The 22,455-nt window shown below is 41.4% G+C and overlaps 1 protein-coding gene across 1 annotated transcript; it reads right to left on the bottom strand.

Moving 5' to 3' along the window:
• Window positions 1-507: 507 nt before the first annotated feature.
• Window positions 508-21,587, bottom strand: LOC106000630 (vomeronasal type-2 receptor 116-like). Its single transcript, XM_013035912.1, has 7 exons — window positions 21,519-21,587; window positions 15,452-15,615; window positions 7,732-8,020; window positions 6,315-7,124; window positions 5,143-5,370; window positions 3,994-4,117; window positions 508-1,424 (listed from the first exon to the last, which is right to left on the bottom strand). Exons 1-7 carry the CDS (start codon window positions 21,585-21,587, stop codon window positions 508-510), a joined length of 2,601 nt encoding a protein of 866 aa, XP_012891366.1.
• Window positions 21,588-22,455: the final 868 nt, after the last annotated feature.

Raw genomic sequence — 22,455 nt, 5'->3', positions numbered from 1 at the left:
AGGGAGAGAGGGGGGGATAGTTAAAGAGAGAGAATGGGTTTGTGTGTGAGAGATTTTTTTAGGAAAACACACTCAGTAATATTGCAAAACAGCAATATGTGAACAGAAATACACAAATAGCTCAGAAAATATACTAAAGTAATTGGAATCAAAGCATGGAAACTTTTACCAAGGTGAATGTTCATATATAAGTGATAAATATAGTGATATGCAAGCAGTAATATAGCCTACATAAAGGGAAAGGAAGAATTACTGTAGTTTTTATACTCAAAAGGATGATTGATAGAATAAAGGCAGGTTACATTGGAGGAAACAAAGGATATCTAAGATAAAATATAAATGTACAACATTAGATGGAACCTTGCTGTACCTCTAACATAACGAGCAAAATGAATGAGTTAACTTATTTGTTGACAGAATTCCTCAAGTTAAATGGATTTTTGGCTGCCAAAATTGTATACCTTTGTCTCAGAACTTCTAAGAATTCTAGACAAAGATATATTCATCTTAAGATTGATTTCTTCCAGGTGATCTTTCCCTAAAACTGTGCAGGGAATTTCTCTCAGGTCTTATCAAGATGATGTAGCACTTGGGGGCAAAGATGCAGCCCAGGAGACCTCCACTGGAGGCCAAGATGGAGAAGACCTCCATGGCGACCATGACCTTCCCCTTAGTGCTATGGTAGACAGGCAGGAAGGTGAGCCACACACTGCAGAACACCAGCATGCTGAAGGTCAGGAACTTGGCCTCATTGAAGATGTCAGGCAGGTTCCTGACTAGAAAAGCAACTGTGAAGCTGGCCAGGGCTAGGAAGCCCAGGTATCCCAGGACACAGTAGAAAATGGTGAGGGAGCCCTTGTTGCACAGGATGATGACATGGCCATGTTCAGAGTGTGAATCTCTGTCCACAAAGGGAGGAGAGATTCGCAGCCAGAGTCCACAGAGAGTCACCTGGATGAGGGTGCAGATGGGGATGATAAGGTTAGGAGCCCTGGACACCAGCCACTGCCTCATGCTTCTCCCTGGAGCAGTGAGCTTGAAGGCCAGAACTACCGTGGTGGTCTTGGCCAGGACTGTGGAGACAGCCACGGTGAAGACCACTGCAAATGTGGTGTGCTGGAGGATGCAGGCCGCTGTGTTGGGATGGCCAAGAAAGAGCAAGGAACAGAGGAAGCAGCAGATGATGGAGATGAGCAGGATGTAGCTGAGGGCCCGGTTATTGGCCTTGACAATGGGGGTGTCTTGGTGCTTGATAAATACCCCAAGAACAACGGCTGTAAGTGCAGAGCAGCAGAAAGCAGTGCAGGCCAGAGTCATACCCAAGGCATCTTCATAAGCTAGGAAAATCTCAGTTTTCATCAGGCAGTGGTTTCTCTCAGTGTTGGCAAACTGAAGATCTGGACACCTCATACACTGCTCCATGTCTGGTGAAAAGTGAGAATCACTATTAGTCGGGTTCAGTATTTCTCTTTCCTCTCATGCCCCTCCACTTAAGCAGATCGTTTTCCCTGATTCACCACCTGATCTGTATTGTTTTCAATACAAAGAGGGTAACTATATAAAAATCTTTCAGAATTGCTCAACCTCCCTACCTAAAAAAGAAATGCAAATCAAAACAACTCTGAGATACCACCTCACACCAGTCAGAATGGCTATAATCAAGAACTCTAATAATAACAGAAAGGAACCCTGCTGCATTGTTGGTGGGTGTGTAAACTCATTCAACCACTTTGGAAAGTACTGTGGAGATTCCTCAAAAGACTCCACATAGGGGGCTGGGAAGGTGGCTCAGTGGTAGAGTCCTTGCCTTGCATGCTCAAGGCCTTGGGTTCGATTCCTCAGCACCAAATAAGCAAAAAGAAAAAAGCTGGAAGTCCCACTGTGGCTCAAGTGGTAGAGCGCTAGCCTTGAGCTGAAGAGCTGAGGGACAGCGCTCAGGCCCAGAGTTCAGGCCCCATGAGTGGAACCAAAAAAAAAAAAAAAGACTCCACATAGAGCTCCCCTATGACTCAATAATCTCACTTTCGGACATTTACCTGAATGATCACAAACAAGACCATACTAAAGTTACCAGCACAACTTTGTTTGTTGCAGCATTGTTTACTATAGCTAAGATATGGAACCAACCCAGAATGCCCCTCAGTAGATGAATGGATCAAGAAAGTGTGGTATATATACACAATGGATTTCTGTGCCTCCATCAGAAAGAATGACATTGCCCCATTTGTTAGGAAATGGAAAGACTTGGAAAAAATTATATTAAGTGAAATAATCTAGGCCCAAAGAACGATAGGTCCCATGGTTTCCCTTATTTGCAATAACTAGTATATGTCTGTGACAAGCAGAAAACATCAGATAAGTTGATTTTAGGTGAAATGAACCCCAAGGTAAGGACTCAAATGGTTTTTCTTTCTTGCTATTGTTTCTAACATATTTATGAGATGATTTCTCTATTTCTTTGTATGTCTCTCCACCACAGTCATGTTTTGGCTATATTTGATGGTGGTATAATTTGTGGAGGGGAAGGGAAAAAATTGTATAAATAGGGATACAGGTGGACTCATTGCAACAATGATATTTACAAGACATTATATAGAGAAACAAACTTTAGACCTTTGGTGGGGTGGGGGTGGGAGTAGGGACAAGGTGGGGTAGGTGTGTAGATGCGAAGGGATGGTAAGGGGAAACAAAGGAGGAGGTAATAATTCTTGTTCATGTAATTGTCACCCCTCTGCAGGTTATTTTCACAATAAAAAATTAAAAAAAAACATTCAGGTGAATTTGTTTTCTTTCTCACATTTCTTCTCCTTTCCTTCCTCACATTCTCTCTTTTCTAGTTATCTCTTTCCTTCCTCCCTCCCTTCCTTCTTTCATCTCTTCCTTCCATCCCTCCTTTTTCCCTCCCTCCCTCCCTGCCTCTTCTCCTCTCTTCTTTCTTTCTGTCTTTATTTTCTTCCTTCCCTCCTTCCTTCCTTCCTTCTTTGCTTCTTTTTTTTCTTTCTCTCTCTCTCTTTCTTTCTTTCCTTCTTTCTTTCCTCCAATGCTTGAACTCTGGCCCTGGGAATTTTTCCAGAGTATTCATTCACATTTTTTGGTGCATAATTGTGGAAATGAATCCTACTGTGTTTCCTGCCCATCATTGCATCTAATCTCCATCTTAAAATCTCAACTGCGTGAGTCACTTGGATTACAAGTGTAATATATAAATTCCTAGCACTATGTGCTGCGTTCTTGGCAGGTCATACCACTCTGACTCTCTTCTACTCATTCAAGAAATTATGTAGAATAGAGAATCAGCCCAATAGATCCATTTTTAACAAGAGGGTCTAATCCAAACCTCAACCTACTCCTGACACCAAATACAAACTTCCTGAGCATTTGATCTGTGTCAAGAACAATGATCCTCCACTGATTTAAGAGGTTCTGGGAAAGATCAGCTGGAAGAGAGAGATGAGAAATGAAAGGGAAGTCGCAAACTACTTCTGAATCAATTATATTTGAGTAATTGCTAGTCAACCTAGTGCCAGTGTCATATATGAAGTGATCATAACAAAGCCCCTTGTAATATTAGTGTATGTCAAATAGAAAATAAAATTTAATTAGAACAGAGCAGCAAAGAGCACTCAGAAATGAAAGGCTGTGTTAGATCCAAAATTCCATGATGATTTACACATCATTTCAAAGATCAACAATTGATATTTGATATTTTCTTTTTTTACACTTTCTTTAAATAAAAAAATGGGTCTGAGAAGGGGGAAACAGGTGCATTCTCAAGCTAAATCCTGTAACAGATTAGAAAATACAATCAGATATATAATGGAGGGGCAGTGTGTTGTTCCTTCTAAGGAGAACAATGGTTAATGGTAGCCATGGAACTCTACATAAAGGTGCATGTGTTTCCCTGCAGTTCTACTGTAGATCACTCCTCTGGCTTGCATGAACTGAAGGTGAAGAAGGAGGGATGGGGAATTTCCATATCACTGCCAGACTCACCTGTCACATTAGAAATCTCATTCTCTGGGCAAGGAATGCACTCAAAGCAACAAGTAGCATTTCCTTCCAAAGAGGCCTTCCTGAATCCAGGATGACAGCTCTCACTGCAGACAGACTGAGGAGTCTGAGAACATTCAGATGAAGGTTAGTTACTATTCATCCTTTTAACTGACATCCCAGACACTCCAGTGCTTTAGGGAAAAGATCATCAAGACACATAATTTTTATATACATACAGCCAATGAATTGATTGAGCCTTCTTACAGTTTCATCTAACATGACCTGAAGAAAATGTGGATCCTCGACACTCTGTCCTCCACATTATTGGGAAGTCACAGAGCCTTTAAGAGCTGGATGTTAATTCTAGGAAATTAGCAAATGGGGGTTAACTCTTGCATCCCATTTTTGAATCCAGGTGATGTGTTTTCCCTCTTATTCATCTGTGAACAGATGTATAAGAGCATGAGAGGAAAATCACCCAGGGAAACTTCAAACCCACACTCCAAAGCATGGCTAATTGCTTTGGAGGTGCTGCTGTACTGAGGACCATTCACATCTCTATTGGCTTCCCAGCTGTCATGAGGTGGGTGAACTTCACTGGCAGATACTCCTTTCATTACATTCTGCCTCAGCACAGACTCAAACACAAAAGCAACAACCTATCCAACCATAGTCTGAAATCTCCAGGCAGAAGTGAAGCAAGCCCTTCTGCCTTCCGATTTGATTCCCTCAGATATTTTGTCACAGTGCTGAAATGATGATTCACAGGTGTCATTCATCTTTTATGATATTCAATACGCAAAAATAGTACAACATAACAACATAATGGTAATGAAATGTTCCCCTATTCCTTCATGAATCTGTTAGTAAGAAGCTTCCAGAAACAGGAAGTGGTGAAATGTACACCACTGAGCCATAATTTTAGTGAACAAGATTTAAAACAGGAAAATCTTATTGCTTATTTATGTATGGATCATGACATAGTTAGAAACAACCAACTCTGGGGAAGAAATAACGATGTGGTGACATTGTCTACTAGCATTGTACTCATGACCTGACTAAGAGAAATGTAAGCTCTTTCAACAACTACTTCATTATGTAAATATATTTTTTAAAAAGGAAAGAGTGAAAAATGTAGAAATGACCCACCTTGGTAATTCCTATGGGCCACTCTATCAGATTTTCAAACAAAGTCAGTTGTTGACCATGTGGTCGAGATGGAGAAAACTGGCCAACCTTCACCCTTTGTCCCAGACCTTCAGGAAAATTCCAAAAGCTCATAATGTCATACTCCGCCTGCAATTTCCTTTCCTCATTCAAAACCACTTGGTCTCCAACAGGATTGGTAAATTGAATCTTCTTCAAAAAGGGATGTAACTAAAATGGACACATTACAATTTGGTGAAGTGCTTCCCAGATTTATCACAGAACCTCAGAACAGTGGATGCACACAGATTAGTCTTCATTCCCACCACATGATTCACACACACCAAAGGAATCCAACCAACTGTATCAATGCAGGCCCACAGCAGACTACAGTGTTACCAAGTTCTAAAACCTGGTTATCCAGGATGGGATGCAGAAACTCAATTTAAAGGGAGTAAAACTCTAGCCACATTCAACCAAATAATAAATTACCATGTGACAGACCTCAACCACCTCTCTTAAGTGCATTCCAATCATTTATATTATGATTGTGAGAGTCAGTCTGAAAAATACATAAGTAGAATCATAGAATATTTATGACAACTAGGAAAGATTACATTAAGCAAGACTTACTTCATTTTGTGTGTGTGTGTGTGTGTGGGTGTGTGTGTGTGTGTGTGTGTGTCCAGCCGCTAGACCTCAGGGCCTAGGTCCTCAACTTGAGGTGTTTTTTTTTTCTTTTCAAAGTAAGCATTCTATCCATTGAGCCACAGCTCCACCTCTGGCTTTTTGGGGGTTAACTGTAGTCAAGAGTGAGCCACAGGTTTGAGCCACTTGTGTCCAGACAATCGTAGGTTTTCAAGAACTAACCACAATTGATATGTCATTTTAAAAAGGTACAAAGAGAACTTGGATATATGCTATTGAAATGGTATGGTTTTTTCCACACATACTGAGGATGGGGTCAGAAGACACAGAACTTCTTTGTTAGGGATGCAGATTTCTTCAAGAACATTGTCTTCATAGCTCTACAGTCATTTCATGGACAGGATGACAGGCCAACTCTCTCTTGTACCATCCAAAATGGAGCCTGTTGACCTAGCTCCATCTGCTATGAAAGCTTCTATAGAAAGTCTGCATGCCTAAAGTAGGTCACCCAAAAGCAAAGCCATTACCTGTGAAGAGAGAAATGCTCTTGGTTGCATATTGTCCAGTGGTGGTTCTTCTGTGTGATGAAGAAACCTCTGGTGGAGGGCATGGGCCAAAGCATACACAGTGTTGTAGATGTTGTAACTCTCGTCTGACATGGTCATGTCAAAAATGTGCCTCAGCAACCAATCCAGTGTGGCATTGTATGAACAGTGCCCCAAGTCTCTGCAGTCAGACTTAATCAGTAGGCAATAAACAGACTGAATCCATGATCTGGGAAGGGAATTTACTCCTGAGTTCTTGTACAAGGTATCTGTCAGAATAAAACTGGTGAACCCAGAAATATTTCTATGATGGTGAGAGAAGATGAGAGGTGCATGGAAGGAGTTGATCAGAAAATATCTTTTACCAATGATCATGTCCTCATAGGGTGAGTTCATGACCCAGACTTTCCCTGTAATTAGAACGTGCCCAAATTTAAGAATAAAGCTTAATAGAAATTGACTGTCCCCATAAATGATAACCACGTTGGTTGATGATTCCATTAGCTGGCGATGCATTGATAGATCATTTGAGATATCTGAAACGGCTATGTAAGTAATCATGTTCTCAAAGGCCAAACAGATTCCATTCTTGCCCATCTCTTCTCTCAATTCTGAGAGGAACCACACACTGTAGTCATCTTCAGTGATGAACAGTCCCACCCAGGTCCATCTAAAATAAAGCATCAAGGAGACCATGGCCAGAGCTAGACCTGAGTCCTTGGCAGCCATCTGATAGATAGTACTGAACTTTCCATTGTCACTTAGGAGAGGATCAAAAGACCCAAAGGTGAACTACAGGGAAACAATGAATACAACAGCAAGAAGAGGATGGTCATAGCCAAGTCTCAGTCCTGATGTGAACTAAGCAAAAACTGGCACAGGTGGGAGTAAAAGTTTGCTCGATGCTAGGAAGGTGGCTCAGTGGTAGAGCAATTGCGTTGTATGCCTGAGGCCCTGGGTTTGATTCCTCAGCACCACATAAGCAAAAAGAAAAAAGCCGGAAGTGAGGCTGTGGCTCAAGTGGTAGAGCGCTAGCCTTGAGCTGAAGAGCTGAGGGATAGCACCCAAGCCCAGAGTTCAAGCCCCATGACCGGACCCCCCCGCAAAAAAAAACTTTACTTATCCCACTTGCAAAGTTATCTCCCATGTTCCATGCTCATTGTAGACATATATAGAAAAGGCTCAGAACGTTGGGCTAGCCTTTGTTCTCTTACAACCTTTCCTTTTATTTACTTATTTTTACAGCCAAGAAAATGTGTGTGACTCACCCACTTTGGGAGTCCTTTCCCTGTAATAGCATGCATTTGGAAGGGTTTGTTGTAACACCTCTTTTTCAGCCTGCTGAGGAAAGAGTCCATGAAGACATGGCTGCACATCTGCCCACCTCTCCCAGCCTCACCTGTGGAATTTTGTAGAGGTCTAGCAGTGTCCCAATTGGGACAGATGTGCTTGAGGTTCCTGTGAGTGCTGCTAAAGCTTTGTTGTCTCTTCTGCAGGTGTAATTTGGGTTGTTTTTATTCTTCCCAGACAGCCAGATGAGAGGATCCTCTAACATATCAGTATCTTTGTAATGTTCACTATAGATCTCAAACCCCAGAGTCATGTTGGGAAGCAGATGGCGATTCTTGTTGATCTCTTCCACAGCAAGCACCAGGGTGAGAAGCAATTGGTATTTCTTTAAGTTGGTCCTGCAAAAAGGCCAGAAATACTTGGGTAGGTATATGTGTATTACAAATGATTAACTGCAAATCTCATGACTTTGTTGAATCAAATGCTTATCTTTATACACAGTAGTATGTGTAGATCCTATTTTCCAACAAGATGCCATTGTATTTGGAGTCTTGGGAAAGTTCTTAGAATTGGGAGAGCTCCTGAACAGGCCTTGATCAGCATATTCAAGATGACTGTTCTTCTGAGATTGCAGAGAGGTTGGGGTGGGGAGGAATAAGCAAGCTGGCTTTTCCACTCTGCTTCGTATGGATGTGTGAAAAACATTGCTGTCTGGGACATTGGAGCATGCCTAGGTAACTTACCAAACCATTAAGTACTTTGAATTAGCTGTGCATATGAAGAAACTCTTAAGATATACAATTCAAATTGGGAGCCTATTGTCCACCTGAGGGCAACCAATATTAGCAGAGAGGCAGGGTCTGCTGTGTTAAGAGTAAATAGGAAAACAGGCTGCTTTGTCTCTGTGCTTGCTTGCCAGACTTTTGCTGATGGGACACCCTTCTGCAAAGAAGTAAATCTTACCTTGTGAGGCATGTAAAGAAAACAAAGTAGGGCTGGGATAGGGGCTCAGAAGTGCTTGCCTTGCATTCATGAGGCCCTGGGTTCAATTCTTCAGCACCACATAAGCTGAAAAAACCAGAAGTGGTACTGTGACTCAAGTGGTAGAGTGCTAGTCTTGAGCTGAAGATCTAAGGGACAGCACCCAGGCCCAGAATTCAGGCCCCACGATGGGGAAAGAAAGGAAGGAAGGAAGGATGGAAGGAAGGAAGAAAAAGAAAGAAAGAAAGAAAAGAAAGAAAGAAAGAAAGAAAGAAAGAAAGAAAGAAAGAAAGAAAGAAAGAAAGAAAGAAAGAAAGAAAAAAGAAATACAATTCATGTCATGTGCTAAACGCACACTAAGCTGACTCAGAGAATGTGATCATTTAAGGAGATTCCCCAGAAGCAGAGCAAGATGGCAGCTGAGGAAGTGAGAATAGAAAGATTGCACCACACAACAAAGAGCATATGAGAGTCAGGTGTTGTGGACTAGAGGGTTCTTCTCTAGTAGAACAAAACAACAGAAAAGGTAGTGTGAGAAAAGGTAGAAGAAGCCATCTCCATGTTCCTCCCCATCACCAGCCATAGTAGCTCATAATGGACAGAAACCCTCTGACATTGCAGGGAGGGAGCGATTAAAGTTAAATCTCAGCATCATCCCTATATACAGAGACCAGTGCTGGGGAAGTACTTATAGTCTTTACACTTGGGTCCAGACCTTTAGATTGTGCCTCTGGAACTGTTGTAGGACAGAGAATAACGACACTGCCAAAACCTTCCTCCTCAATCTTGTGAACGACACCATGTATGGAATACAACCTCCTACTAAGCAGGGCAAGAATAATGGGTCTCGGGTTTTCTTAAAACCCTTTGTCAAGCATGTCATGGTTGGACCAAAAGTCCAGTATAAATTAGAGGCACTGTTGGTAAGCTATCACCACAGCTTCCATTAGAAGCTTTCAGGAGGTGTTAGAAGGCCCCTGAGGCAGAACCAAATGCCATTTGCATTAGTTTCCACCATGGGTGGAATAGGCTGACTCTGTTCTCCTGTTTAGCCTTGTGCAGCTACTGTTGCTGTGTGACCCTGCTGTCATCTGGTCAGTCCCAGTCTTGTTGCTCAGTGAATCATCTCAGGGACCATTGCCCTAGAAGGACAGTGCTCAAGATGGCACCAGGCAGAAACTTAGGTTGCTCTAGGAAACTAGTGTGCATTGGTCTACAGCAACACAAGCTGGAGTGTGGGCCTCACTGTATCCACATGACAGTTAGGGCTTTCTGGATGGGATATTAATCCTGAATGCATGGTGTTGCTCACCAAAATGGCCCTATGGCTTCCTGTTTTGTCAGTTTTGGGGCTTAAACTCTAGGCTGGAGATCTGACCCTGAATTCTTCAGGTCAAGGCTAGTCCTCCACCACTTGACCACAGTGCCACAACCAGTTTTCTGATGTTTTATTGGAGATAAAAATCTTATTGAATTTTCTGCCTGGGCTTGCTTTGAACCCCAATCCTCTGATGTCAGCATACTAAATAGCTAGGATTACAGGTGTCAGCTACTGGTGCAGAGCTTGAGGCTTTCTTGACAAAACTTACCACGCTGATGTCACATAGCATAGTTCTCCATCCCACTTGTCATGAGTAGGACAGGGAAGCAAGATGGTGATATTGTCCCACAGCTTAGTGTAGGCCAATTGATAGCACTAGAACTGTGCTATGACCCCATAGCCAGGCCAGCCTCTAGCAGAGCTCTGTAAACACCTCAGTACCTGGCAAAGTCATCTACCACCAGACAATCAGTTCTATTCTAGCTATCACTAATTACATAGGTTTGTGGCCATTTTGGCCCATGAGGCCACCTCTACTACACACAAATTGGGTGGATATTAGTGCTTAACCAGCACTGCTCTGGTCTTGATTGCAATGGACTGAGGATGTAGTACTGAGGGAGGGTAGTCTAGGGAAAATGAGACCTGGTTAATGCATGCCAGGAATTCAAAAACTCAAGCTTAAAACTTGTCGATCTACTTCTCTTAATATTAATGCAATTAAGTCATTCAGAGGAAAATAGAGTAGCATAGATAAGGAGAAATGAGGTATGTTATTCTCACAGCAAATAGAGATCTATTCATTCATCTACATCCTTAAGATTAAGGGAACAAAGTCATTGAGCAGAAAATGAAGCCAGATAAATTGAGGAAAAGCAATGAGCCTTCGTGAAGACAACTCAGAAACATATGATTTAGAAACACAGAAGCACTATTTTTGTTTCAAAGAGTGACAACATGATGCATTCCTTCCTGAGAGATATATTTCTCATCATATGACTTACCAGTTGTCTGGCAGTGTGTATGTCTTCCCCCAAAAATGATCCCCCAAAACATAAGCAACATCCTACCCAAAATATAGACAACAGCACACCTTCCTCACTGCAAGGGTAATCATATGTTTTAGGGAAGGATGCCTTCTTATCTGAAAAGAACATCCAAAACATACAGAAACTCAGAAAGTGTAATACCAGGAGTGATTAAAGCAGAGATGAGCCACCAATGTTTGCGTAAGTTTGAAGTCAGACCCCTGCCGTTACCATATGAATACCCCTGGGAGTCCAAGGGCCATGTGTCTCTCCTCAGTTGGAGTGTTTCCTTGCCTTTCTGTTTCCTGTTTTTCTTCCTGCTTGCTTGTTTGCATCTTTGCTCAGTAAAGCTCTGCCACATTTTCTCACCATTGTGGCTTGTCTAGAATTTGTTCTTCTGAGATCAAAGTCAAGGACCCTAAGTGAAGGGACCCTACTTTTAGATGGAAACCTCATTAATCTTCACCTGTTTTGGTGTCCCTTCTGGTTGGTATTCCAGTTGTGATAAGGTTCTAGTGGCCATGGCTGTGAGTAAGACCTGTTCCCGCACACAGATCTTGCCATTGATAGACAGAATCCATCATGAGGTCATTCCCTGTGCATGAAGCTTATGGGCCCCCGTGTCCCCAGGAGGAGGCATGCTGGGACCCACCACTCATTGGGGTTCTCTTTGAGGTTTTTAGAACCACAGACTATTGGTCACTCAACTTGTCTTTGGTTTTCTCTGCTACTGAAGAGGTTTATCACCTCTCCAGCTCACTTCCCTCATGGCCTTTGCTCCCTCTAGTGGTGACATTGTGGAAGTCACTACAGACTCAGGAGCACTAAATCCTGCCTGGAATTTCTTGAAAGACAGGCACAAAGCCAGACCAGGCAGACTGGTCTAAGAATCTGAGACATTTCAAAGGCCAGATGGTATCACAAGCCAATATGAATCAAGAATGTTCCACAAGTATAAGTTCTCCTAGGATTCAATATAATCCTAGGGGAAATTCTCATAGAGAATTTCAATTCTCACGGTTGTTTTTGATATGGTCTTGATATGACAGCTAGAATGTCAGTAATATTAAATATTAATTGGATACAGATGGCTAAGGCCTTAATTACAGCTACTAAGGAGGCTGAGGATTATGTTTTGAAGTCACTTTGGGCAGGAATGTTTTTGAGATTGTTATCTCACACTGAAGCTAGTAGCAGAGCTGTGGGTCAAGTAGTAGAGTGCCAGAAAACAATGCTAAGGGACAGCCATCAGAATTTGAGTTCAAGTCCAAATACCAGAGCATGGCTCATGCCTGCAATCCTAGATACTGAGGAGGCTGAGGTCTGAGGATAGCAGTTCAAAGCCAGCCCGGGCAGGAAAAGTCCGTGAGCATCTTATCTCCATTAAACCACTAGAAAACTTGATGTGGCATTGTGGTTCAAGCGGTAGAGCGCTCGCCTTGAGCTGAACAGTGCAAGGACAGCGGCCAGGCCCAGAGTTCAAGCCCCATGACCAACAAACAAGTAAAAAAAAAAAAAAGATTCCCATGGACTCCACTCCAAAATTGCTTGAGCTGATTTGAAACTCTAGTAACGTATCAGGTATAAAATTAACTCTTGAAATTCACTGGCTTTTCTGTATGCTCTTCTGTATGAAAAGAGTATGGCAGGAAAGCAACTCTTTTTAGAATCGCCCCACAAAAATAAAATACCTAGGAGTTAACTGAACAAATGAAAGACCTCTATGCTGAAAAAATTTTAAAACCTGAAAATGGAAATTAAAGCAGAATGTAGGAAGTGAAGAAACAACCCAATCTCTTGGATTGGGAGAAACAACATTGTGAAAATGGCAATACTTCCAAAGGCTATCTGCAAATTCAATGCAATACCTATCAATATTCCAACCTCATTCTTCAATGAACTAGAAGAAGCAAGGCAAAAATTCATATGGAACAATAAAAGACCACAATTAGCAAGAACAATCCTTAGCAGAAAGGACAGTGCTGGAGAAATATCAATACCAAACTTGAAACTTTACTACAAAGCCATAGTAATCAAAGCAGCTTTGTACTGGCACAAGATCAGACCTGAAGACCAATGAAATAGAAATGAAGACCAAGAAATGAACCCACAGATCTATAGCCACCTGATCTTTGACAAGGGAGCTAAAAAATAGAATGGAAGAAAGACAGCCTCAGGAGTGAATGGTCCTGGAAAAATTGCTTAAACACCTCTAGAAAACTAAAGCTAGATCCTTATATATCACCCTGCACCAAAATCAATTCCAAATGGATCAAAGACCTTGAAGTCAAAGCAGACACCATGAAAACATTACAGGAAGGAATCAAAGAAATCTAGGGCTCCTTGGTAGAGGCCAAAATTTTCTTAATAGAGACCCAGAAACACAAGAAATCGAAGAAATTTTGGACTAATGGGATTGCATGAAACTGCAGAGATTCTGCATAGCAAAAGGACATAGACAGCAAGATCAATAGAAAAAGCCCATAGACTTGGAGAAGATCTTCACTAGCCATACAACAGACAAGGGTCTCATATCTAAAATATGCTTAGAAGTCCAAAAATTAAATCCACCAATAAGAAATCCTCAAAGAACAACTACCCAATTAATAATTGGGCTAAAGATTTAAAGATAGATTCTGTGAAGAGGAAATAAGAATGGCCAATAGACACAGGAAGAAATGCTCAATTTCTCTAGCTACAAAAGAAATGCAAATAAGAACAACATTGAGATTCCGCCTCACCCCAATTAGAATGTCTGTAATCAAGAAATCTAATATCAACAGATGCTGGAGGAGATGAAGCCAAAAGGGAACCCTACTGCATTGTTGGTGGGAGTGTAACCTTGTTCAACCACTTTGGAAAGTAGTATGGAGGTTCCTCAAAAGACTCTGCTTAGAGCTCCCCTATGACCCAGCAATCCCACTTTTGGGCATTTACCCCAATGATCACAAACAAGACTTTACTGAAGCTACCAGAACAATGATGTTTATCACAACATTATTGCATTATTTATCATAGCTAAGATATGGAACCAACCCAGATGTCCCTCAGTAGATGAATGAATCAAGAAAACGTGATATATATATACATATATACATAAACACATGTACATATATACATGTACATATATATATATGTACAATTTAATTCTATGCCTCCATCAGAAAGAATGGCATCACCCCATTTGTTAGAAAATGGAAAGACTTGGAAAAAATTATATTAAATGAAGTAAGACAGGCCCAAAGAAACATAGGTCCCATGGTTTCCCTTATTTTAATAGCTAGTATAAGTCTAGGACAAGCAGAAAGGTCAAAAGCTATGTATATATGACCATATAAGATGATGTTAAGGAAAATGAACGCCAAGAAAGTGGACAAATAGTCTTTTCTTTCTTGCTATTGTTTGTAACATGTTTATAATGTACTAAGTGAATTTTTTGTTTCTTTGGTATGTTCCTCCAGGACAGTATAACCCCTGTTTTCACTGTATTTGATGTCACTGTCCTACATCTTGTATATATATTTTTCTAATTTGGGGATGGTAGGGAAAAAACAAAATGCTTAAATAGGGATACAGGTTCAGCAATTGTAACAATAAGACGCACAAGACACTATGTTGAAAATGAACTTTACAACTGCGGGGGGGGGGATAGGAGGAAGGCATGCAGTCCATGGGGAGGTGGGGAAGGAAGAGATGATAGGGGCAAAACAAAGAGGGGGTAGCAATGCTCGATAGATAATTTACTTATTACCTTACTCATGTAACAGTAACCTTTCTGTACAGTATTTTTACAATAAAAAAGTATTAAAAATAAAAGAGAAAGTATGAGTAGGGGAAAATAGATAAGCCTGGAATTATTGCAAAGAACATGGAATAGAAGCCATGCTTCTGGGATACAGGATACAGGCCATGATAAGGACAGCAAGGCAGCGGCTTACTTACATTAGTTAAAGGGGGGGGAAATCAAACTTGTCATGGATCTTTTATTCCTGATCTGACCAGCAGCTCCCCATTCCCAGAGCTTTGCTGACATGAAATAACCCCAGAAGCAGAAACTACATGTCTATCCTAAGAAATGTTGCCATGAAGGAGGTCCAAACATTAGACCTGTTTTGAAAAGTACAAAGAAGAGAATTGATTGAAGATTCCTTGGCCTTTGCCCTATGGATGGGGACATTGCATTTTAGTGTCTTCGTGTGGACTCTTGGTCACCCAATTGACCCTGAGGAACAGTGATGACTGAAGGAGTCACAGTGATGGTGGGGTGGTTAGGGCAGCACTGGAAAAGGGGAGCAGAATGGAAGACAGACAGAAACTTCTCTGCTCTTTGGAAGGAAGAAAAATGTTCATCAGGAAAACATGAAATAAAGTAGAGCTGCTGTGGTGAGGACAATGTAAAAGATCAAGAGAACATTAGTGGATGCAACCAAACTTCCCCCAACCAATCTGATAACCAAAGAGAAAAAGTGAATTTTAAGAAAACCCAAGAAATCACTTACTGAAAGCTCTGTTGCTGCCCGGCAAGGTCATTCATGTTGGAAACAAATTCCCAAGAATAAAGGGGGAAAAATCCGGCAATCACCACATCTCCCCTGCTGTGGGCCACAGATTTCTCTCTGCAAATGCCTCTGGCATCTTCAGGGGAACTGACCATGAGTGGAAGCTGGAAGAGAAGCAGTTTCAGAGCCACAGGGAACATTGCTGCTGTTTTGGCGTAGAGCTGCAATTATGGCTGCAGACTGAGCCTGCAGTGCCGGCAGGTGTCTAAATGGATCTTCAGTTTCTGTGACTTCTTGTTACCTGGATGGCCACTGGGACTCACCAGCAGCCTCCTCCACTGTCCTAGAGGAATACAGGGTCTGTTCTGCCCTCTGGCTCTGCATCTGGGGTCTGGCTTCAAGCTCAAAACCCAAGTTGGAAAACAAGTGTACCATCTTCCTCTCCACACCCTCAGGACTGTGATTTCATCCAAGACTATAGATAATGAAACTCTAGGGATGGATTCTTTTCTTGTTGAGTTGCTCAGAAACTTGTGTGAAAGCAAAAAGTTGAAAAGAAAAAAAGCATACAACATAAAGACCAATAGGAAAGCCACAGGGATGATAGGAATGGATGACACCAGAAGATGCCAGGTGAAGGTCAAAAGTCATAGAGTGCCATGGCCAGCAAAGGCCCAATCAGAGTTATTGGAGCACAATCAAAGATGAGGATGGACAGATTCACAAACCCAGGGCCAAGGGAGCCACAGAAGTTTGGAGAAATGACCCATTCAGGTTTCCATACCAGCTCCACAAGAAGAAACATCCAGAAGTGGTCAATGCATTTATTTACTGCTGCAGGAGTTACCAACCCTATCCCTGAATTCAACCATTTCAGATAAATACTTCAAGGTCAAGGCACACATCCAATTGGACATTTGCACTTTGAACCTTGAACTTATTTAGTGTTTGCATGTTGCTGACCAGCAGAATGCATCTGTCAATACATTGTGGCCATCCACTGTTAGACAGAGATATTCTATGATCTATGACATTCTGAGAACATAGCAGACCTGCCTACTGAGGATCCTGGAAGCTGTGGGTATATGGATGGGTCTTGCTCTGCTGTGTGTCCCGGTCATGTCCTGGGTCCTGGGGAAATTCTTTTTCCCACTTGGACAGCCACATGATGCTGGCTCTGTCCATTTCTCCCTACCTGTCTCCTCTATTACATTCTCTAAATAGAAGTGAAGCCAAGTTCATCGTGTAGTATCCTGCTTCCCACTGTGGTGGCTGATTCTGTGGTCTGGCTACATATAGTTAACAGGAAGGGCTTGGTAAGAGTAAGTTGGAAAAGTAATGATGCAAATGCTACATGGTGTTGGTAGCCAGCAAGACCTTGCAAGAGGCTCAGTGCTGGGGCCAAGCCTGACTTGGGTTCTGAGGTAGGAATCTTTGTTGCTTCCTATACCCAGGATTATAGATATGAGCCACCTGTTCCTGGCTCAGAAGACAAACTTTTATACTGTTCCCCTCCTCCATTACTCTACTTCTGTTAAGTCTTCCCAGGAGAACAGTCCTTCCCCACTTCCTCTTCACCTGCCTGAAACCAGTAGTCACCTCTCAATCACATGACTGTGAGTCAGGAAAGGATCCCACACTCTGAGTTCACTTCCTTATCTGCTGAGTTCACTTCCTGAACTTTCCTGGTCACACCTCCCTCGAACAGTGGGAGGTTCCCCAGGCTCTGAGGTCGCTTCCGCATTTGGCTGTTGTCCTGGATCAACACAAATCCCCTTCTCTCTCTGTTTTTCCTTTTCCTCTCTCTTCCCCATGGGCTTCCATCTCCTGCAGGAGGAAAGTTTGCTATGTCTGCCTGAACCATAATGTCAGGTTTCCATTATGTCGAACCTTACAATTTCTACTTCATTGTCATTGATATCTACTCTATTATTCTAAGACTTCTGCCTATATTTCAAAAATAAGAGAAATATTGGGAATCTGCATTGGGTGATAATACATCTATCTACCTATCTGTGTGTCTCTCTCTGTGCCTGTATATCTGTCTGTTTTGTAAAGGTGATGTACAGAGGAGTTACCATTATGTAAATCAGGTAATGAGTACATTTCTGTTTTTACAATGTTACTCAGTTTTTCCCTTCCTTCCCCACCAATAGGTTTTATACTTCATTTTCCAAATGGTGTTCAGTATATATTATTGATGTATTTGTCAGGGTGCTTTACTGAACACAATGATATCCAATTCCTTCCATATGTAATATATATAATTGCATTCTCAAGACTCCATTGTGTCTGTGTGACTCAATTTACTTTTTCCCTTCATGGGTTGATTGGAATGGTACCTGGTTCTACAATTCAGCTTCTAAGTAGTGTCATGATAAACACTCGTTGTATGTAAACATAGACATAGCAAACACCCATACCAGTTTGTGCGAGTGTAATGTGCATGTAATATTATAACTTTTGTCATTTATTTTATTAACAGTGTTATTCGTTTTGGCCACATCTCCACCAGCATCTGTGATTATTATTTTTCTTGATCATCAAATTATTTAATACCATTTATTTTATAGTAAGCTCTATTTTATGAAACTCAAGACCTACTGAGACCATGAGCTACTTGAACATTTTGTGGTTAGAAACAGTGAAGACAATTTTGCTTCTCAAGTCATTTTTATCCAATTGAAAACAATTTTTTTCCTCAGTTTCCTTTCTGAAGGCTTTTATTTACTAACTTCCTTCTTCCTTTACATTTGTTATTTCCTTACTGAGTTTTTTTGTCAATCGTGGGGCTGTAATATCTCAGTTGATATTAATAAAGGGCAAAAACCTCTTGGTAAAGAAAAACCCCATATAAAGCCTGACTACTAGTCAGCCTTTGCTTCTCCATCCTTGCTAAAAACCAAAAGAACATTTTTCCCTCAATCAAGTTTACCAAGCTGGCAGCTTTGCAGAAGGCTGCTGACAACCTTGAAGCTTATCACCAGCTGCTCTGAGTTGCTGTATTAGTCAGGAGTTTAAATAAAAATAATTTTGAATAGTGTCAATTGCATTAATAGTATTAGTCATGCTTACCAAGTCAAGATTATATTTTGCCTATGTTCCTGTGACTCGATGCTATGTTTTTGCTATGTTTTGCTTCTGTAACCTTGCTTGCATGCTTCAGTAACAGGGCCTTAAGACCACCAATTAAAAACCACCACCCAGTGGTCCCACTATGGGCAGCCCATTGTAAATTTTTACATATGATATTTGCTGTAAAGAACAAATGAATTTGAAGGTCATATAACTATAGCCAATGAAAATGTGCCAAAACTACTTTGCATGGCTCATGTATGTAATTCTATGTAACCTACCCCTTAAAAATGCCAGCTTGAGGACTGCTTGGGGTCGCAGTCACAGCTCCCGGGTCTGTGCTGCATCCCTGGCTGGTCAGCTACTCACTTCCTCAATAAATTCATGTTTTTACATGAGGCTATCTCTGCGTGGTGGACCTTAGTGGAATATAAAGTCCCCATCGGGAAGAATGTGGAATTCCTTATCCCAGACTCCATTACAGGGATTAAACTCTAGACTTGGGGGCTGTCACACAGAGTGCTCTATCACTTGAGCCATAGCGCCTCTTTCGGTTTTCTTGTGGTTTATTAGAGAGAAGAAACTCACAGACTTTCCCCTGGGCTAGCTTTGAATCTCGATCCTCAGATATCAGCATCCTGAGTAGCTAGGATGACAGTTGTGAGTCAACGGCGCCTGGTTTCATTACTGAGTTTTAAAAACTTTGCATTTTCAATTAACTTTTTGAAACATTTGATCTCAAAATGACATGTTAAAAATGTAAAGTAATTACCCTAAGACAAATTAGTTGTAAATCTATATTTCCCATTTGGTTTTAAAATAGGGAGAACAGGAGAATCACATGTAGACTGACATTGAACTAAGAGTTGGCTGGAGCCTGCCGGCAATGAAAGGAAATCCTAAATTAGGAGGCGAGGATGTAGAAAAATAAAGACAGAAGACAAAGGATGGGGTCGGGATGTCTGCAGCTCAAGACTGTAGCACCATTTATTTTTAACTTTCCCTAATACATACTGATAGAAGTCAAGAGATAATATAAGGTTACAATAGTCCGGAAAAACAAGGAAAATTTCAGTAAAAAGAGAGTGCAGTAAAAAACAGGACAAGGTCAACTGGTAGAAAGTAAAACTCTGCAGACATAAAAAAGCAATCCTGGGCAGCTGGTGTTTTTAAGTAAGCCAGTTCCTTGTACGTGCCTTTAAGTGAGCACCAGGGTCAAGATAACCTTTAAACTTTACTGTCAGCTCCCAACATCTCCCCCATCATTGTTTAAAGAAGTGAAGCCGCCTGTCTTAGGTTGGGTGGATCAGCTTGTCTGTCTTACCCATCATCGGGAATTTCTTCAGAGCGAAGCTGTAGGCCCTGTTTTAGGTTGGTCAGACTGGCACCCCTCTTACCCGTTCCTGGCTGCAGTTCCTCTTGGGGGGAATTCATTTATATGGAGCTTGATCTTATGTAGCTGGCTGGCTAAACTCATAAGAGAGTTTTGTAGTGCATGTATAATACAAGGAAGGCATAGAAAAACCATCAGCAAAAGCATTCCCAGGCCAAGCAATGACATTAGCAATCCTTTAACATAAGTCAGGGAAGGGATGTAGTGTTGAAATTGTTTAAACAGTTTTTAAGCAGTTTTTTCCACTTTAGAGTCCAGAGGTAGGGCTTATGTAGTATTATGAGCAAGCTGATTAAGAAAATGGGCAGTTTGTACATTTTGTGTTAGCGCCACAGCAACTGCTGCTGCGGAGGCTAACAAAATATAGGCCAAAACATTAGCTACAAGTAGCCCAACAAGAAGGCGCATTAGTTCTTTCAATTGTCTTAACACCTGAATGCCAGAATCTTCATACCAAGTTTCAGAAATATTTACAGGAAGCATAACAAAAGATGGTTGTCTAACAATAAGTATGGATTCAGTTATGCTGCTATATGAGCAATTAGTAAAAGAACAATTAGAGCAGGTGACATTAAAACAATTAGCTCCTACAGAAATATTAAATGGTCCATACATAATGACATAGGTGGTGATACACAACTCATAGTTTTTTTTAAAGGATGAACTGGGCCAGGTTATGTTGTTGAATGCAGCCACCAGCATCCAAACATGATGTTGAGGATGCCCATTCATCCACCAAAGTCCAAGATTGTACTTATTAGTAAGATTAGCTCCAGACCAGTCCATTAATTGAGAGTTAGCTCCTGAAATATTGGTAACAAATGGCTGTACATGCCTGCATCTTATTGGATGAGTCTCTCCTGTAGATACTACTATTTGTGAAGAATTAATGCAATGGGTATCATATAGGGTAGAGTAGAATTTACATGAACTGGGTGCCTAGTTGTTAAAGATGTCATCTGTATATTGAACATTTGATTTTTGTCCGGGATCCAAGTCTTATAAGTCATGGATAGCATTCTAATACAGCCTGGAATGGAGCCTGTAGAGCTGGTGGTAAAGCATAAAGGAGTTCCAATGCCTGAAGCTGAGATATCTCTCATCTTGGTGTACTCGGGGGCTGTACTGTATGATGTATTGACATGAATGAGTACTTCAACTCCCTCCCAAGTTGTAGGGTGCACAATCAGGGGATCCAGCATATAAGCCCAATGTGTCAGGGTTTGTGTCATCTGAATGAGCCTCCACAATCCTAACACAATGCTCAGGCAACCAGTGGGATTTATTTTCTTCCTGCGAAAAAACACAAACATGTCCTCGACCCCATGTTAAAACCAGATCAGGCCCTTGCCAATCACCTGTTAATGGATCCTTCCACTTAACTTGGGCAAAAGCTCTTTGCTCTCTTTTTTTCCCAAACCTCTGTACTGCGGAAAGGCCCTTACAATCTAAACTTTAAAAATTTAGTAAAATAAAGCATGAGAAGAATATTAACAGGAGAGAAGGGGTATAATTTCCCCCTTTTAATTTAAAAATTTGGTTTTAACAGCCCGTTGGCTTGTTTAACAATTTCTTGTCCTTTAGGATTATAGGGAATACCTGTAGTGTGAACAATCTGGTAAGATTTACAAAAAGTTTGAAAAGCTTGTCCAACATATCCCGGACCATTATCAGTTTTAATATGTGTAGGAAGTCCCATAGTGGCAAAGCAGTATGGGGAATGAGCAATACAATGTTTACTAGTCTCCCCGGCAAGAGGAGTAGCAATAATAAAATTAGAGTAGGTATATGGTAACATGGACAAAGCAAAGCCATCCGAAAGATGGAATCAGTCAGGAGTTTAGTCTACTATTTCCACAATCGAGGTGGTCAGGTTAATGATGTAGATTTTCTCCAGGTACTGTCAGGCTGTAGCAGCAGCAGCAGGGTCTCTCAGTGACTCAAAGGGACTGTCACACCTTGTGCTGGGCTGTAAATTTCTACACAGACTGGTTAAGGATACAAGTAATACATAGGCTTGGCAGTTTGTGGCCCACTAGTTTTTAAGACTATTTAGACAATAGCCCAGGACAATTTACCAAGATGACTTTTTAAAAGGCTGATTTTCTAGGCAGATATAGAGGGCTCAGGCCTGTACTACTATTTCCATGCCTTTTTCTTCTGTCTATTTTGCCACATTTTTTGTGACTGTAATCCCTTGTTCTAAAAAGGGGATGATGGGCGAAGATTCATCTTCTGTAACTTCTTCAAGCTGACTGAGGGGTGTTGATCCTACCTGACCAGGAACCTATAGCCTTAGGCTATTTTACAAAGAAGTTACCAGGGTTAGATGTCATTAAGAACAATATTTTAGACAAGACAAGATGGCGGAGGAGAAGCTGGAATCTGAACAAGCTCTCGCATAGAAAGCAGTTTTAGAGTTTCAGTGAACAGTCCTAAGTCAGAGAAACACACCAAGTGTGCCATCACAGGACAGAGAGTTAGACAAGTGAGGGAAAGCCAAGGCAAGAATACACATCTGAGCGCTAGCCAGCAG

This window comes from Dipodomys ordii, unplaced genomic scaffold (assembly GCF_000151885.1).
Source record: "Dipodomys ordii isolate 6190 unplaced genomic scaffold, Dord_2.0 Scaffold230, whole genome shotgun sequence".
NCBI classification, from domain to species: Eukaryota; Metazoa; Chordata; class Mammalia; order Rodentia; family Heteromyidae; genus Dipodomys; species Dipodomys ordii.
The sequence above is the reverse complement of the archived record's forward strand: the minus strand, read 5'-3'. Positions and strand labels throughout refer to the sequence as shown.

What these genes read in the sequence shown, in the direction of transcription:
- LOC106000630 (XM_013035912.1), bottom strand. Translation starts at nt 21,587, where the DNA reads ATGGTCCGGGATATGTTGGACAAGCTTTTCAAACTTTTTGTAAATCTT. An exon ending in CCAGATTGTTCACACTACAG is followed by an intron (nt 15,616 to 21,518) that starts GTATTCCCTATA and finishes CTTCTCTTCCAG; the next exon opens with CTTCCACTCATGGTCAGTTC. An exon ending in TGAGATTTCTAATGTGACAG is followed by an intron (nt 1,425 to 3,993) that starts GTGAGTCTGGCA and finishes ACTTTTCACCAG; the next exon opens with ACATGGAGCAGTGTATGAGG.